The 16,161-nt window shown below is 39.7% G+C and overlaps 3 protein-coding genes across 3 annotated transcripts in view; 1 reads left to right on the forward strand and 2 right to left on the reverse strand.

The window, feature by feature from the left end:
- LOC110957936 (tyrosine-protein kinase receptor UFO) overlaps positions 1-3,002 on the forward strand; it is a 30,822-nt gene extending 27,820 nt beyond the window's left edge. Inside the window, exon 20 of the mRNA XM_022204179.2 lies at positions 224-3,002. Coding sequence (XP_022059871.1) covers positions 224-683 — 460 coding nt within the window. The 3' untranslated portion in view covers positions 684-3,002. The remainder of the gene's footprint in view (positions 1-223) is intronic.
- Positions 3,003-3,004: 2 nt separating this feature from the next.
- On the reverse strand, positions 3,005-11,257 carry LOC110957938 (galectin-6-like). The gene is made up of 15 exons (XM_051958394.1): positions 9,722-11,257; positions 8,384-8,472; positions 7,663-7,867; positions 7,244-7,357; positions 7,080-7,121; positions 6,549-6,620; positions 6,436-6,462; positions 6,302-6,337; positions 6,184-6,207; positions 6,017-6,052; positions 5,875-5,901; positions 5,752-5,781; positions 3,682-3,770; positions 3,435-3,600; positions 3,005-3,342 (listed from the first exon to the last, which is right to left on the reverse strand). Exons 1-15 carry the CDS (start codon positions 9,761-9,763, stop codon positions 3,196-3,198), a joined length of 1,146 nt encoding a protein of 381 aa, XP_051814354.1. The 5' UTR covers positions 9,764-11,257; the 3' UTR covers positions 3,005-3,195.
- A 125-nt stretch (positions 11,258-11,382) lies between these two features.
- The window catches only part of ryr1b (ryanodine receptor 1b (skeletal)), an 83,285-nt gene continuing 78,506 nt past the window's right edge, over positions 11,383-16,161 (reverse strand). The window contains 9 exon segments of the mRNA XM_051958395.1: positions 11,383-13,116; positions 13,946-13,997; positions 14,203-14,303; positions 14,421-14,485; positions 14,700-14,856; positions 14,943-15,077; positions 15,592-15,738; positions 15,832-15,892; positions 15,995-16,128. Coding sequence (XP_051814355.1) covers positions 13,021-13,116; positions 13,946-13,997; positions 14,203-14,303; positions 14,421-14,485; positions 14,700-14,856; positions 14,943-15,077; positions 15,592-15,738; positions 15,832-15,892; positions 15,995-16,128 — 948 coding nt within the window. The 3' untranslated portion in view covers positions 11,383-13,020.

The raw sequence follows: 16,161 nt of genomic DNA on the forward strand, positions 1-16,161 counted from the left end.
ATCAGAAAATTTGGGGAAAATGATTTTCTCGGCCAAACTAGAAAATAATTTCAACTAATTAGTTGAAAATGTGCCAGCTGAGCACGTCACTCTGAATCAAATCAAATAACATACTCCAGTCAAGGAAACATCCCAAGAAACTGCACTCAAAATCCTGTTTTTCACAAATTTTAACAATGCATTGACATTAAGCACACTATTCACATTTCCGTGTCCTCTCCAGTTACGCTCTGATGTTCTCCTGCTGGCTACTGAGCCCAAAGGATCGACCATCGTTCGAGTCCCTGCGCTGCGAGCTGGAAAAAGCTCTGGAGGATCTTCCGGACACCCAGGACCCCGATGAGATTCTGTACGTCAACATGGACGAGTCCTCCATGGAGCTCGGTGCCGTTGGCGGTCGTGACCCCACCGGGGGTCCGACTCCTCTCTGCCTAAAAGGTCTGGACTCTGTGACCACGGTGGAGGTCCACCCCCCCAACCGCTACGTCCTCTGTCCCCAACACGAGACCAACCGGACCCTTTGTGACTCCATGGAGAGCCTGGACATGCCGGTGTCGTCCTCCACAGCCACGCTGCCTCTACAGCCATCCTACCACTCCACCCCCAACTCCACCCCAGCTCCCACCCCAACTGTGGAGCTGCTGGAGGACAGGGATTCATCCAGGAAAATGCCCTGGCAGTAATGGATTCCCTCCTTTAAATGACAAGACTGCTCACTGCCAAAGTGTGCTATCCCAGTCCAAGAACAAGAACCTTGCAGCCTCTTGCTACTGACTGTAAGAAACCTTATGTGCCTCTTCAAACGTGTTTTGCACAAATCCACACACACAGCCGAAGGCATTCCAAGGAAGTGAAGGACCGGCATTATTTTTTATGTCAAAGCCCTCTCTTCTAAGATGAGCACAATTCCAAGTGGGTGTAAAATTTGACAGTGGGAGTTTAGAGCACATGCTGTTGCCCACAAACACTGCAGCACAATCAGAGAAATTAATCCCCAGTCACTATAGCAATAATATACCATTCCTGTCCAACTGCCTGTATGCAGCAGAGCAATTAAGCTAAAAAAAACTAAATCAAACCTCTTTGTGAAACCAGCTCAGACACTGCCAGACTGAACCTACAACTGTGCAAGCTCAAAAGCTCAAACTTTTCCAGTGAGTAAGCACTAACGTGGATAAAAACTCAGCCCACTTGAGGAAGCTCTGTTGGAGAAGCCTCACTTATTCCTGTATCTGTGTAGCTCAGAGCAAAAACAGCTTGATTGGAAAAGAAATAAGCAGCAGAATCTGGTGAAGACAACTGGCTGCTTTAAGGTTGCATTCAAACAGGGTTGTAAAATATTTTGAGGCTCAAATTGCCAGCATGGCTGTTGCTGGGTAAAACTCGAGTCCTGTAATTAGTTTGATGTCTCAACAAAGAAAACCTAGACTTGAGTTTCACCACACCTGAACAGAAACAGAATAAAATATGAGAACAGAAAACCAAAATTTGCAAAGAACACAAAGGGCTTTACAAACGTCTGTCAGAGGAACCTTCATCTTATATATATATATATATATATATATATATATATGAACTACAGTAGTTTGCATCACAGCCCAGTGTAGCGCTCTAACACACTCTTGTATCTCCTCCACGGGTTTTACTGTTAGTGCTGCTTTAAGCACATTGAGCCATTTGCAGCGCACATAAGACGACTGTTTTCTCACTGACAGGTTTCAACTAATCTATACGTCTTTGTCATGACTCAGGAATCTGAGACTTTGTTGTACAGGGACGGAGGTACTGGTCAAATCAAGAGGGTACAAATAATCCGAGGTACAGGTGGGCGGACTGAGGACACGGTGGAGTTACTCAACACAAACGATGAGCTCCTCACCTTTGCTTTTGTCTCAAGCACAGTGTTATTACACATTTTGTAATTTTGTATGCTGATTTTTGTATTTCTACAACTTTGCACTAATGTTTTGGGTTTTTTATATCTGTGTATGTTTATAATTTGTATATCTTTTCTGTTCTTCCATTTTGTGTCTTGTTTTCTCCTGTACATACGTGTGTTTTCATGTAGAAGCCTGTGTTCAACTTACATTTTCACAACGGGGTAGAACAAACCCTGAGAAAACATTACAGGGCCTTTTTTTCCGTAAATGAGCGAAGGCTGGGAAACATGACTAACCTCTTCCTCTGACATCATCCTCCAACTCTTATTTTGGGATATTTTTTCTCGAGGTTTAGCACTGTAAATAGACAACTGTTACCAGAAGAGTCAAAGAGGAGAACAGAGCAGCTAGAAATGGAAGTGAAGAGCATCCAAATCTCTGCTTTTAGGACTAGCTGCAACTTTACATCATCATGCTGCATGCACTTATATACATATTAGTCCATTATTCTGCCAATGAAATGGACCCGACCACATCCTGCACACATTTTGGGAGTAGGTGTAGTTCTGATGAGGCGCTGTGTTTCTTTGTTGTATACGTCAAAGGTACTTATGTATGAAACCATATACAGTGGTATGTTATACCAGTAGCATTACTGAAATCCCTTGCTAAGTTAAAATGTGTTTTTTGCAATACCTTTGGTACTGTACATGGTTTATGAACCACATAAAGTGGTGCTGAGACTGAGGCACTTAATGAATTTGACCTAGTCTAATGTAATGCCAGTTTGGAGCATTTTACATCTTTGGACAAACAAACAAAAAACCTAACAAAATCTAATTTTCTACACAGATTTCAGCAAAAAACACCCCTTATTTTAGATCACACTTAGCCTCAAATCGCAGAATTTCACAAATGTACCAAGTGCCTTCAGAGAGCCAGTATTTTGCATTACAGCAGACACGTGTATGGATTGTGTTTCTCCTTGTGTATTTTTTTTAATTGGGAGAAGACTGTACTATAGCTGTCTTTATATTGTCACTGTCATGATTTGTAAGCAAGATTTTTATACAGTATCTGCAGTATTTTGCATAAGAAATAAATGTGTTCAGTCAAGAAAGAGCTGGATGTTGACAGTATTAATTTTATTCATATAAAATGTGTTTGTGACATGTTTGTTATTTCAATAACCGGGTATTAATCAGTACAGCAGAGGATGAGGTAACATTTTGTAATTTCAGGAGTTTGACGTATGCTTTGACATAAAACCTTGAGAAAACTCTCTTCATAGTTGAGTACAAAGGTGTGTGTTGCCTCAGAAGTGGATATAAGAGATCTGTATGTCGCCTTCTATCTCCAGCAGGTCGATCTCACTGAAGGACTGGAAGCGGTGGAAGAAGTCAAACAAGTGCTGCCCGTTCACAAATACCTTAAACCTCTGGTTCCCGCAACGAATCGACATCTGAGAGGTGAAGACAGAAAACTTATCGTTGTAAACACATCAAAACCACATATAGCTTGATTGTAAGGACTGAACTGACAGATGCTACTTACATCAAAGTATTGTCCCTCCATGAAGGGACACATGCCCAGCTCCCTCTCCTCCTGGCCCCAGCTACCTCCCAGCATGCTGTTTCTCACCACGATTCCCTCCCTCACTCTGGGGTTCATGTGGAAGGCGATGTCCCGACATCTGCTCACCATGAAGTTGATGCTCATTCTGCAACAACCGGGACATAATAAACATCTGTTGGTGCTCTAAGCTGCAGTGATTCCAGCATGTAGACTGATAAACGCCCACCTGTCTGCTCCATAGGGCACCATGCCTCTGATGATCAGGGTCCTCTTAGGGAACATCCCTCCTGGGATCATGTTGGAGTAGGGAATGGGCTTAAAGCACACAGCGAAGACAAAAATCAGACATTTTTCATAATAATGATAAAACTGCAAGGCAACAGGTGTCTGTAAGGCTGCTCATTATACACAGAAAACACACTGGAACGTCAAATTTAGCTTGTAGTAGACGTCTGACTGGTCACACTCATTAAATGAAAACTTTAATGTTTGTCTTCTGTATCATCAACATGGTAGGACATGCGAGGCCTAAATCAGAACTGCCTCCAACAGTCTTTACATCGTAGTTTTTTTTACAGCTGTAGCTCAGCTGTGTTTGGAGCCGAATGCCAATGTTGACATTCCTTTTGTGGTTGCAACAGTGACAGTAAATTTAATTTTCTCTGGTATACATTCCTTTACATATTTGAAGAGATTGTGATCACTTCAGTTTGCTCAGCATATTTTGAATGTATTCACTGCAGTATGCTAAGATGTCTGAACTGAAGCTTATTTCAGTTTTTAATTTATTATGTTACCATTTCTCTCTGCAACCAATGGAGGACCGCAAACACACACAGTTCTAAATGTTCTCATTTCTACATACTATCAAGGTAGACATAACAGAAAACTAGCACTTTCCAGATAAGAGGTTCAAAAGACAACTCCTAAAATAGACGCAGAGTATGTGAGTTGTGGCGTTAGGCCTAAAATACACAATTCAAAATGTCATGACAAGATAAAATACCAAAAACAAGATGCCAAATGGGGGTTGTCAGAAATGATAATCCAGTGTATGTCCAAGCAGGCCATTTTTATTATGTGTTTACAGAATGTTCATATATGTGCTGAAATAAACAATCATAGAAGCTAAAATTATGGTAAGTATTTATAAATGGAAAAACAATACTAAAGAAACTGTACTGGTGGTATTTTGAATATGCACATATGCATCTTATGACTCCTGAAATAGACGGTCAGTATGTAAAGTCTCAAAAGGAGCATTAATGAGGACATTCTGCAAAATTAACATTCAGATTAAAAGATGCACCTAAAACAATGATTGTACGGGGTTTGAATGTGAATAAAGATGGTCCTGCATGATGTGTCGATGCAGCTCATGGTAGGAGGTAAGAATCAGGTGATGATCAAACTTTGGGGAGACGTGTGACGCATGTTGGGCAGCTTAAAGAACTTTATTTAAGTTAATGTTTGTAATTACTTTTGATGACCTCAAGACCAGCTTTATGGTCTTATGGGAGGATTTATGGCTTTTATCCAAGTTGTTTTCTCCAAGTAGATCCTTGCTTGTGCTGTATTTACTGTACGTCGCTTTGGATAAAAGCGTCTGCTTGATTTAATTATAGAAATGTAGATTTGTAGCTCAGTTTTGTAGCTCACTGGTCTGTGTGGTGCACAGTTATTCTACAAATGAACTGAAGATCACCGACTCTGGTCCATTACACCTTTTCTGAAATGTGTTATGATTATTTGGTATTACAGTAATTCAGGGAGTCAGATTAGAGTCACCACAGTGTCATTATCTTTATAACCCAACTTTTATAGGCTTGCTTTTAGGTGAAGTTTACTTTAGCTTTAATTAATTTTAATGTTTTATTCTATATTGTTTCCTTTTTTTTACATGCTCACTCTCATTTTATCTTAATTTTAGCTGCCTGGTTCTTTGGCGTGATATAATCTCAAAAGTCCCTAACGTTTTCTTTAATTTTTAAACTGCCTAGTTCCTTTGTTTGATATGTATGCTGATCTAGCTAATAATATCTAACTTGTCATTTTTACTATTTATTTACTTGACTGCTCTGACTTGTCTCCTTGAGGCTTGCTGTGTTTGCATGTTTTGACTGTCAAAGCACCTTGTAAAAGCTGTTCTTAAGGGTGCAATATAAATCAAGTTACTGGTAGTTATTATTATTTTCTATCTCATTAGCATCTTAAATGTCATTATTAATTCTGAATGCGTGTGTGCCAGTCCATCACTGACTGTAGTGCAAATGATTGTGTGTCATGTTTCACTTACAGGATTGTAGACTGGCTGTCCACCCATACCCTGGAATCACATTTACAGATGCAACATGTAGGTAAGTTTGCCACAAACGACAACAAAAGAATGTACACGGAGAACGTGGCAACTTTGTCTCACCGGCAGATTTGCTCCTGGGAATCCTCCCTGTTTGAAGAAAAAAAACAAAACAGAAAAAGCATCGATCACATCCAAACTTCTGAACTTAACTTACAAACCGGTTTACAAGGACAATATCAGCTGTTATTCTAAAATGACATACCCCCATACCACCTCCCATGCCTCCTGGATATCCACCCTGCAAACAAGCACATATTTCAAGTAAAGTATGTTTTCTTCTGATGCTTTCTTTTTTGACATTTGTGACATATGACACTTTTTAAATAAAAAACAAGTATGAAATTGAACACTGATGAAGTGTCTATTCACCCCCATGCCGCCTGGAAATCCTCCCTGTTGAAAAGTGTTAAACATCAGTTAAATAATACACTTATTTCAGTTCTGACACTTGAACAAAATACTACAAAGGCCTCCCAGATATACTTACGTCCATTCCTCCTCCCATGCCGCCTGGGTATCCTCCCTAGCCAAACGAAGCAGGGGTCAGTTTACTGTATTTCACTACACTTCATGTTACACTTAAAGGAAACTGCATGTAAATACAGTTAAGAACAGACGTACCCCCATGCCGCCTCCTGGATATCCTCCCTGTTAAGACATGGTAAACAGATTTAATCAAGTGCAAGGCCATGCTAAATTCAGTTGCTGGCAGATACGCTAGTATGTATACTCACTCCCATTCCTCCTCCCATTCCTCCTCCCATTCCACCTCCCATTCCACCTCCCATTCCACCTCCCGTTCCACCCTGAAAAGGCCAAACAGAAGAAACAAATATGATTAACAAACTTCTAAAAATAACAGAGGAGAAAACTGGCTCATATATAGAAAGACACTTGCAGAAATGGTTGCTAATTCCAGTATAATAATAGAATATATTGTAATAACAGGTGAACAATGGAGTAATACACATACAAAACAACTAGTACTGCGACAGCTACTACTACTGGTACAAAAATGTGTTTGCCTATACTCAATATTTAGCAACCAATTTAAATACCCTGACCATGCAATACAGCACAAGCACCCTAGCAACAATTAATAACACCCCAGCAACCACTGACCACTTACCTGCAGGAGATGCAAGACATGTTTTTCACTGCATTTTAAAGCTTTAAGTAATATTATTTTAATATCTTAAACCCAGCAGAACAAAGCAAGCACAAGCATTTTCTGAACACGACATTGCATTTGCTGTTTTACTCACTCCCATTCCTCCTGGATACCTATACATGCCACCTCGAGCACCCTGACAGAGGCACAAAGCATTAGCCATCAGCTGTTCATGATTCACACATTCTATTTTTGACTTTAATTTATTTTTCCAGCAAAGCCCAAAGCGTCAAAAGCCTCTCGGACTTGAGGACTCACCCCGATGACATTAATGGTCTGGACAGAAACATCTCCTGCAATCTGCATCGCACAAACTCGCTGCATGGGGAGACGGTGTGCAAAGGTGTAGAAGTCATTCCCATTGACTATAATCTGCAACAGACAAATGTTAAACAGAGGTGCCATTAATACACAGGTCTATTAATACATGAGTAGACATCGCAGCCATCTGCAGCACAACAAAAGCACAAGTTATGGCTTTTCAAGAGGTAACACTTTACTTTAGGCCCATTACTGGCATTTAAAGGAACAAATTCATGTACTCTAACTCATCCTGCTGTCACTTTCTAATGTACATGAAGCATTTATGAAGTTTTTTGCAGCTGTAAAAGGGGGATTAAAGAAAATTATTATTCATAAAAAGTGCTTCCAGTGGGTGTACATGTAGTTTTTCTGACCTGGTAGCCCTCTATAGTTACTATGATGACCATTTCAAAGAGCTCGCCCTTGCAGAAAGGCATACTACGAATCTTCTCCTCCGACTCCCAGCATCCACCCTGGCAGGAGTTAAACACCACTTTGTCCCAGCCGTCAAACCGAGGGTTGAAGTGCATGGCGATGTCGCTGGCCTCAGACTCTCCACAGAGCAGGTTGATATAGAACCTGCCAAAAACAACATCAGGAGAACCACAAATATTACGTCACTGAATGCTGGAGTAACTGATAGATTAGTTTGAACAGTGTAGGTGGGGCTGAGTGAGGAAAAATCTGAGGATCCTGTAAAAAGTCTCTTTACAAAGGAGCTAAAGATGCAATGTTGCAGTCAGGAATTTGTACTGTTTGCTTTGTGCGTTAATGGCCTGTGAAAGCACTTCCAGCGATGTGGATATTGCTATTTTAAAAAGAGGGGGGCCTAATGGTAAAAGCAGAGCTGTGTGCTGCCGGTGTGCTTTGATCTAACAATACAAAGAAACCAGCTCCACCCAGAATTAGATTACACAAGGTGTACCCTCAGTATTTAAATGCTGTCAGAGGGTTTTCATTAAATACTGCATGTCCCAGTGAATAGAACTGATAAGAACGTTACCAGACATACAGACTGAACACATTTAAATGCTATTAGTAAAACTAGTATAGATTTTATGATAAAACTCTGCACTGTAGGCTTTCTAAACTCACCTGGTGATGTCTTCAGGGATGGACCCCTGGATGTAGATGGACACTCCTTCCCTCAGGCCTCCATAAATGGGCCCCAGATAGGGAATGCACTGCACCGTGCACAAAAATAATCAACCACACTGTACAATGCATGCAGGCATGTGAGACGCACCTCCAAATGTCACTCACAATATTCAGTAGATCAGTGATAGTAACTCAAAATAGAATGAGTACCTTTAAAAATCCATGTATATCAGCAATAGTCTATAGTCCTAGATGCTGTCACGGAAAATAAATGCTAAAAATACCCCAGTATGTCCATTTTATTCAAGTGTATAGACTTTGCTACATGCATTTGATGGATGAAGTTACTAGTTACATTTCCAATTAAACTTTAATCTAAAAATGTTTAATGAAAGGCAATGTCAAAGATTCAGTCAGCTGTGCCACAATTTTTTGGCTCATGAGAAGTAAGCAGTGACCTCTTGTCATGTCTTGTATATTATCATTTATTAGTAATACTTTTACAGTAGGTGCAGTAGTGTATAGCTTCAATTAAATAGCTTTTTATGTGGCCTAAAGACACACAGCTCTCCATAATTTCACTCTAAAGGAAAGTTTGCCGAATGATTCCAAAAACAAATTCAGATTTTTGCATGCTAACGTTACAATGGTTTTCTCTCCTATTTATCATCTCCTGACCTTTTAGGTTAATCTGTGATCCTCTTATGAGCACTACACCTCTGGCTTGAGAAACACTGGATGAAACTAAGCAAATTTATAGCAGCTAAAACAAGTTCCACCTCAATTAGCTGCAAACTTAAAATGCAACGAAGGCACTGATGCATCATTTCTCAAGTTTGTGGCAGAATGATTTCTTAAAAACATTTTAAGCACATAAAGCTAATAACTTTGCTTTTAGTTGCACTTCTTCCACCACTGCATTGATGTCAAGATGGCTACATTTCACCTTAGAGGTACATTCCTTGGAATAATTAAAAAATAACAAAATCTTTCTCTGCATCCTTTTGGTTTTGCCTTACATAAAGTCCACACTGTCCTGGTATCATATTGAAACTGTCAACAAGAAGTTCATTCATGTAATAGCATTTTTCAATACATAAATTCACTAAATCTCATAAAACCGATTAAACTATGAGTAGCTGCGACAAAAAACAGATTTAAAGACAATCCCACAATCCAGTCCAGAACTAGTTGTTCCTGCATGAAATGGATAACATTACACTAATATATATTTAGCATAATCTGCCCTACATCCTAATCCCTTGTCATTCATGCAATACACCACCCACAATCATAACCAAAAAAAAATCAGAGGCTGTTAGTGCAGCTACTCACAGGGCCATAGACTGGCTGATAGCCGGGCGGAGCAACAAACATGGCAGCAGTGGGTGAGATGGACAAGCAGACTGAAAACAGGAGAGTTTTTGTCAAAGACTGATCTCTGCTAGAGGTCTCATTTTATACAAGTATTGAGGGAGGAGCAGAGCAGAAAACCAAACCCAGGACTGCATCACCGTGTTTGCTTTGGAGGCAGAAGATGCAAATTTACCTTTGCCCCGACAGAGGAGTGGCACCTGACAACAAAAGATGTGTGTTTGTGAAGCTTGTGGAAGGGAAATCCAACATTACTGAACATTGCTGCAGCGAATGAATCGGAGTGTCAGGAAGCATTCAGGTCCTTTGATGATGTGAAAGTAGCAACGCTGTAATATAAAGATACTCTATTGCAAGTAAAAGTTGTGCACTGAAAATGTCGTTTCACAAGCAAAAGCACATCACTGTACTATTTAAAAAGACGCATTCATTAATTAAAAGGAACAGCTCTGATCTTCCACTCCTACTTCAAGACAAGTACTTTGAGAAACTGGAATGTAAAGCTACTAAATAAATGAGCTGGAGTAAAAATTAAATGTAAGCAGAGAACAACTATATAGTCCCCAAGTAAAATACAAGCATCTTGTACATTTATACTTGAGTAAATGCACAAAACAATGAGGAAAAAATGCCATAATGCATTTCTTGTTCTTTTTGGTTGTGAAAAAGACAAGTGGAGCTTAGAATGAAAGGCCACATGATCTCTGTTCAACACAGCAAGCTGATGTAGTTTTTCTACTTCCTTATGATTGAAAGTATGATTCATGGAATATTAAGATAAGCCTGTCTACCAAAGCCAAGCCAAACAGAAACATGTCACCTTTATCTACCACTCCTACGTATAATTTCAAATATGTATATTCTCTGGAGGCAGTAGGTTAAAGCTTCGCAAAGTAAACATGCAAGGCACTTATACAGACACACATACATGCAGATAGACACAGAAATCTTTCAGAGAACAAAAGCTGTCATGGAAATACATGGGTGTTTCCAGAAAAGTCAATAGTGCGACATTTTTGTCTTTGTTTAAGATAAAGTTGTGATAAAGCCACCATGAAACCCCAGCACTAGATGAATGAGCGCAGGAACATTTCATTTAGTAAAACAAAAAATCTTTTATAGTCAGTTAATGATCAGAGCAAAAACTGCAAAGTATGCTGAATACATAGACTCAGTAATCTGTGGATTCTATGGAATTATATCAGAGGAAATAAGAAATAGGACTTCTCATGAAAAGAAAATAAAGAAATCACTTATTTTTAATAATGTAATGAGTAATATGAATACTATAAGATGTCCTTGAGCACATTTGTGAAAACACTGAGCAACAGGTCAGCCAGAATGACAAATACTAACAAATAAAAATTAAGGAAATGATCCTGCATTCTGTCTAAAGTTCACACCTGACAGCTAGTAACCGTATTTTTAAAAAAATTTTCAGCAGGCATGCATGCTTAAAGGTTTGTAATGATACATAAATCATTCCATAACCTGTACCTTTACGCTAAATTTCTAGCCTTAAAATAAAATCTGATTTTCCAAAATACCCACACACTGACAACCTCAAGTATACCACACACAGCACACGCATGCAGAGAATGACCCACAGATAAGGAAACATGTTCGAGTTCTCCTTAAAATAATCTGTTTATTCTGTATTGAAACACAGGGTTCAGTCAGAGGACACTCGGTCAAGTGGAAAGTAGTGATCTCCATTCAGCTCCAGACCATCAGCAGCCTCTGTGTGGATCCACAGCAGGACAAAAGCACACTTCAGAGTCATCAGCAACCAAAATACTGCTCTGTCTCTGACAATATCGTAACACTAAATACAAGATGGAGAGTTTGTGGGTTTGTACGTGATCTGAAGGAGGCGTAGTAAAGGCAGAACTGTCTGAGATCAACGCATCACACGTGACTTTTCTTGATCGAGAAAAATAACCGATATGCTGAATTCCTAAAAATATCTATCGTAAAAACCTAACCAGCAAAAACAAAAGCCAATTTTTCTCCCTTCTGACTGCAAACTGGGCATTTACTTCAGTGTAAGACCAAATTCTCTTCACCACCGTGGATTTCACAAACATGTTCATGTCTGACAAAGTAGCATGGATCATTTAAACTCCTCAAAAGCCCTAAAGAAAAAAATATATGTATCTATGATTTATGTAAAATATGTCTTTTCAAAAGGCCCCCGAAGCAGCCTAGTCGATACTCAGTAATACAGGTGACACTTTGGCCAAAATGTATACATTAAATACATTCAATACTTATTTTTAATGCACTCACAAAAACTTATTTGTGCATAAAGTGTCATTAGAACAGACTGTTGGCCAGAGATACAGACGGGCTAAAACGGTCGTCTTCAGAAGATCTGATCTGTGTATAAATAATAAATAAATAACCTTGGCATCCTCCTACGCTGTATGTGTACATCTTCACTATCTTATATGGCACAGAGACACCAGTGGAGATAGGGGACCACATACACCCAGGGACGCATCGTAAGACTTCAGAGTGCCAACTGGGTTCGTCTACGTAGCTGAATCACGCCGATTAACTGAGATACTACTACGTTTATTATCTTGGCAAGTCAGTCCAAGTCAGTTTTCATTCACGATCGCTTGTTTGAAGATAAGTTTCTGTGTCTTTTGTGAGAAAAGGAGCGAGAGAGGGGCCAAAAAGTGTCCAGTGCTCCCTCCAGGATCTCGAACGTACGACTGAATCATCGTCTTTTGAAACGCTCTCTCACTGAAATCAATAATCAAAAATGGCTGCAGTCACATACAAAAAAAAATCCAGTCTTACAAACAATGTAAATAAGACATATCCAGTCAAATCTCAAACAAAACTAAAAGCCTAAACTACCTGATGGCTAAAGCAGTGACATTGCTATAGGCACTAGAACGTTTACAGCAGCAGCGACTAAAAGAGCCCCTTGTGTAAAGACACAATTGATGCAAGGCAATCTATGTATATTTGAAATGAAAAAGGCCAAGTAGTGTATTTCATAGCGGAATAAAAAGGCCCCTGGCTTCTGGTTGTCATTATTACTCTGTTTTTCTTCATGTAATTCCGTCAAAGTTCTCCTGCAGGTGGAGTCAAAGTGTGCATAGCTTTAACCGAGGAGAGCAATATGCAGAAGGCAAAACTAAGACATAGATGTGTTCAATCTGTAAATTTAAAATCTTTCCTCTCTCTGAAATTTCCCTCCTCTCTCCTCTTTTTCTCATTTAGACGCATGTTGAAGATGCAGGACTTTATCCGAGCTGGTCCTCATACTGCTTCCTGAAGCAGTCTCCAGCCGGGAAGAAGTCCCAGCATCGCTCCTGGTACATCTTCCACACGTATGACTCCTGAAGGCCGGGGAGAAAAGCAAAAATGTTGCAGCATAAGACAAAATGGTTAGAGGATGACTTTAATTATTAATGGAGATTTATAAAAAGGTTGAATAGGCATGCACCTTTATTTGACAAGCGTTCAAAATATCTTAATGCTCTTAACCTAAAAAACCAATGGATCCTTTGAGAGGCATGTTGTCTTATAAAAATCATCAGAATTACATCATTTATCAGAGCCAGAAACTCCAAAAACTGAAAAAAATTGTAAGATTTTCAACTTTCTGACAGTCTTTGAACTATTCATCGATGACATGCTGTTCTGCAGGAAAATTAACCATATCTAAGCCTAATTTATGATATTTATTAAAAATCACTTTATTCGGCATTGCATTAAAAAAAAATCCATCCCCAAAAATGATTTGTACAATTATTTTTGAACGTGTGAGAAACAAAAAATTCTGCACTTCTTGGCACAGCTGTCAAGCCACTGGTGACTCAGCTATGTCCAACAATCACACAAGAAAAGTTCTGGGAAATGTTTTAACAATTTAAAATGTAAAAATATCTACAACATATAGAGTCATCATTTTTCCAATATTAGTAACACCTGTGTGGAAAAATGTACTTGTTGGTCCAAGGTTTTTCAATTTTTGCTAAATTAATAATCAAAGAAATTAAATATTTGATCAAATGAATTCTATCTCTGAATTCTCTCTACCTCCACGGAGGTTCAGGACTTCATATTGCAGAGGGAAATGAGCCCACGGTGAGTAAAACAGGCGCTACAAATGCTCGGAAACTGCTTTGAGTTGGGAGGATTAAACCGATCTGTATGTTTACTGACCTGTCCTGTGTGTTCTGTTTCATCTTTATTGATGAGATACATCAAGAAGAACCTGAAAAAACACACAAAAAGGAATCAGTCTTCAGAGACACCAAACCCAGCAGGACAAAATGGGGAAATAATCTATCTAAATCTATACAGTGTCAAGTATCTGCTGTTTCTTGAGGAGAGACACAAGCACAGGTTCAGAAACAATGAATGCATACTGTGTTTAAAGGAGTGTAACTGTCTTATCTGCAGTCGGAAAAATAACTCACATGTAGTTGGCCAAATTGTGTTCTTCTAAAGTGTGCGTCTCGAAGCCATGCGGCGTCGTGTCAAAGTAGTCGCTTCCTATTCCGCAGATGAAACATTTGGTCTGCACGGAGAAAGACAAGTGCAGATTAAACACATTCTTGTCTTGTAGCTGAATGAGAGTCGAAGGTGAAGTTAATTGAAGTGACCATTTAGATCCCAGCGAGACTCATTATCTTACCTCCATGTCCTCTCTGACCTGCTCCTGCTGGTCTCTCAGCTCTCCAAAGGCGTCAATGATCAAACCTGGCAGACAAAGAAGCAAAGAAGAGCAAAGGGCTTGAAAAGGGGACATTTCCTCTTCAAAATTAGGATTCAGACCTACAACTTTGAGTCATACACTCTTTCAAAACTTTCAAACATGCTTCTCCGTTCCACTTTTCGCCAGAACTTTTCAAACTCCACGACTAAATGTTTGAATTTTGTCTGCACTTTTGTTGAATTAAAACAACCCCTTTACCCTGGATGATAGCCAGCAGGATGACGATGACAAAGAAGAAGAAGGTGATGTCAAAGAAGACTCGGTAGAGCTCATACTCATCTCCAGCCGGGTCCTCGATTTCATCACCAATGCCACCACCAGCGCGCACGCCGACGTACATGTGGAACAGGTAACACTGCAGGATCAGGTGACAAAAGGTCAGTTTAAGGATTTAAAACCCAAAGTAAAGTTCATCTCCACCAAATGGTCCTCGAAACTCACAGTCATCATGTCGTCGCACTTCATGTCCGGTTCATCCTCATCTTCACTCATGTTGTAGAACTTGCGGAAGAAGTTGAAGGCCACCACAGTGTACAGGTAGACGACGACAGCCAGCAAACCCACCGTCATCATCAGCTGCAAGGAACAGATCATATGAGTTCAGTTTAGAGTGTCTAATGGGGAAAGAGAAAGTCTGGAGATGCATCAGCAGTGGAGGTGTCACCTGACAAAAAGGCTGAAGAGGACTTTATTTCATTTATCTTTATATCTTAACCAGCTGAACAGCCGAAAAACCAAAAACAGGTTTGAAAGGCATGTTCATTTTTAAAAATTTGCACCATTTATCTGAGCTAGAAATGTCACAAACAGAAAAAAAGGTAGATCTTTAACTTTCTTATGGTCCTTGAACTACTTATAGGTTACATGTTCTGCCATGAAAATTAACCAAATCTAAGTAGAAATTTGTTTTATTCTCCATGTCATTTCTAAATTCCCCCCTCCCAAAAATAATTTGCTTTAACCAAATTCCGTAAAAAAATCTGCATTTTTGACACAATGGTAAAGCCAGTGGTGACTCAGCTGCAGCAAACGGCCAAGTGACCAAACTTTAGGGAGTTTTCGGCTGAACTACAGGCTGCAGAAGTGTCACCTGTTTGCCGTTGTGGGTGACGGAGGACAGGATGGTGCGCAGGGTCTTGACACCCATGGCGATGTCCAGAAGATGAGCGGCGAAGAAGAAGTTGTTGTAGTGTCCAAGCAGAGACATTAACATGTACCAAACCAGGTAGAGGAAGGTCTGAAAGATGAAATAGAGCTGTGTCAGTGACAACACACTCCTAACAGATTAAATTCCAACACAAAAAGCTTTTTTTTTTTTTTTTAAACTCACAGTGTCGGTGAAGACAACACCAAACTGCCAGATCTGGTATTTGATGTCGATAGATGTTATCCTACACAGATATAAAAGAAGACAAGCTTGTTATGCCGCATTTTTTTCCCACTATAAACTGTGTTAATTAAATGGAAAAATGGAAAAAGCTTGTAGCACATACCAGCTGAACATCGAGGTGTCGGGTTCAGGCTTCTTTTCGTGCGTCATGGCGCTGACGTCTAGAGAAGCCAAATCCATACCGAGCAACTCCGCAATTCTCTCTCTGCCATAGATGTCACCGTATTTATCCAGAACCTTCATATAACACACAGATGCTCAGATTCTTGT

This window comes from Acanthochromis polyacanthus, chromosome 13 (assembly GCF_021347895.1).
Source record: "Acanthochromis polyacanthus isolate Apoly-LR-REF ecotype Palm Island chromosome 13, KAUST_Apoly_ChrSc, whole genome shotgun sequence".
Lineage (NCBI taxonomy): Eukaryota > Metazoa > Chordata > Actinopteri > Pomacentridae > Acanthochromis > Acanthochromis polyacanthus.

What these genes read in the sequence shown, in the direction of transcription:
- LOC110957938 (XM_051958394.1), bottom strand. Translation starts at nt 9,763, where the DNA reads ATGTTTGTTGCTCCGCCCGGCTATCAGCCAGTCTATGGCCCT. An exon ending in ATCAGCCAGTCTATGGCCCT is followed by an intron (nt 8,473 to 9,721) that starts GTGAGTAGCTGC and finishes TGCACGGTGCAG; the next exon opens with TGCATTCCCTATCTGGGGCC. An exon ending in TGGAGGGACAATACTTTGAT is followed by an intron (nt 3,343 to 3,434) that starts GTAAGTAGCATC and finishes TTCACCTCTCAG; the next exon opens with ATGTCGATTCGTTGCGGGAA.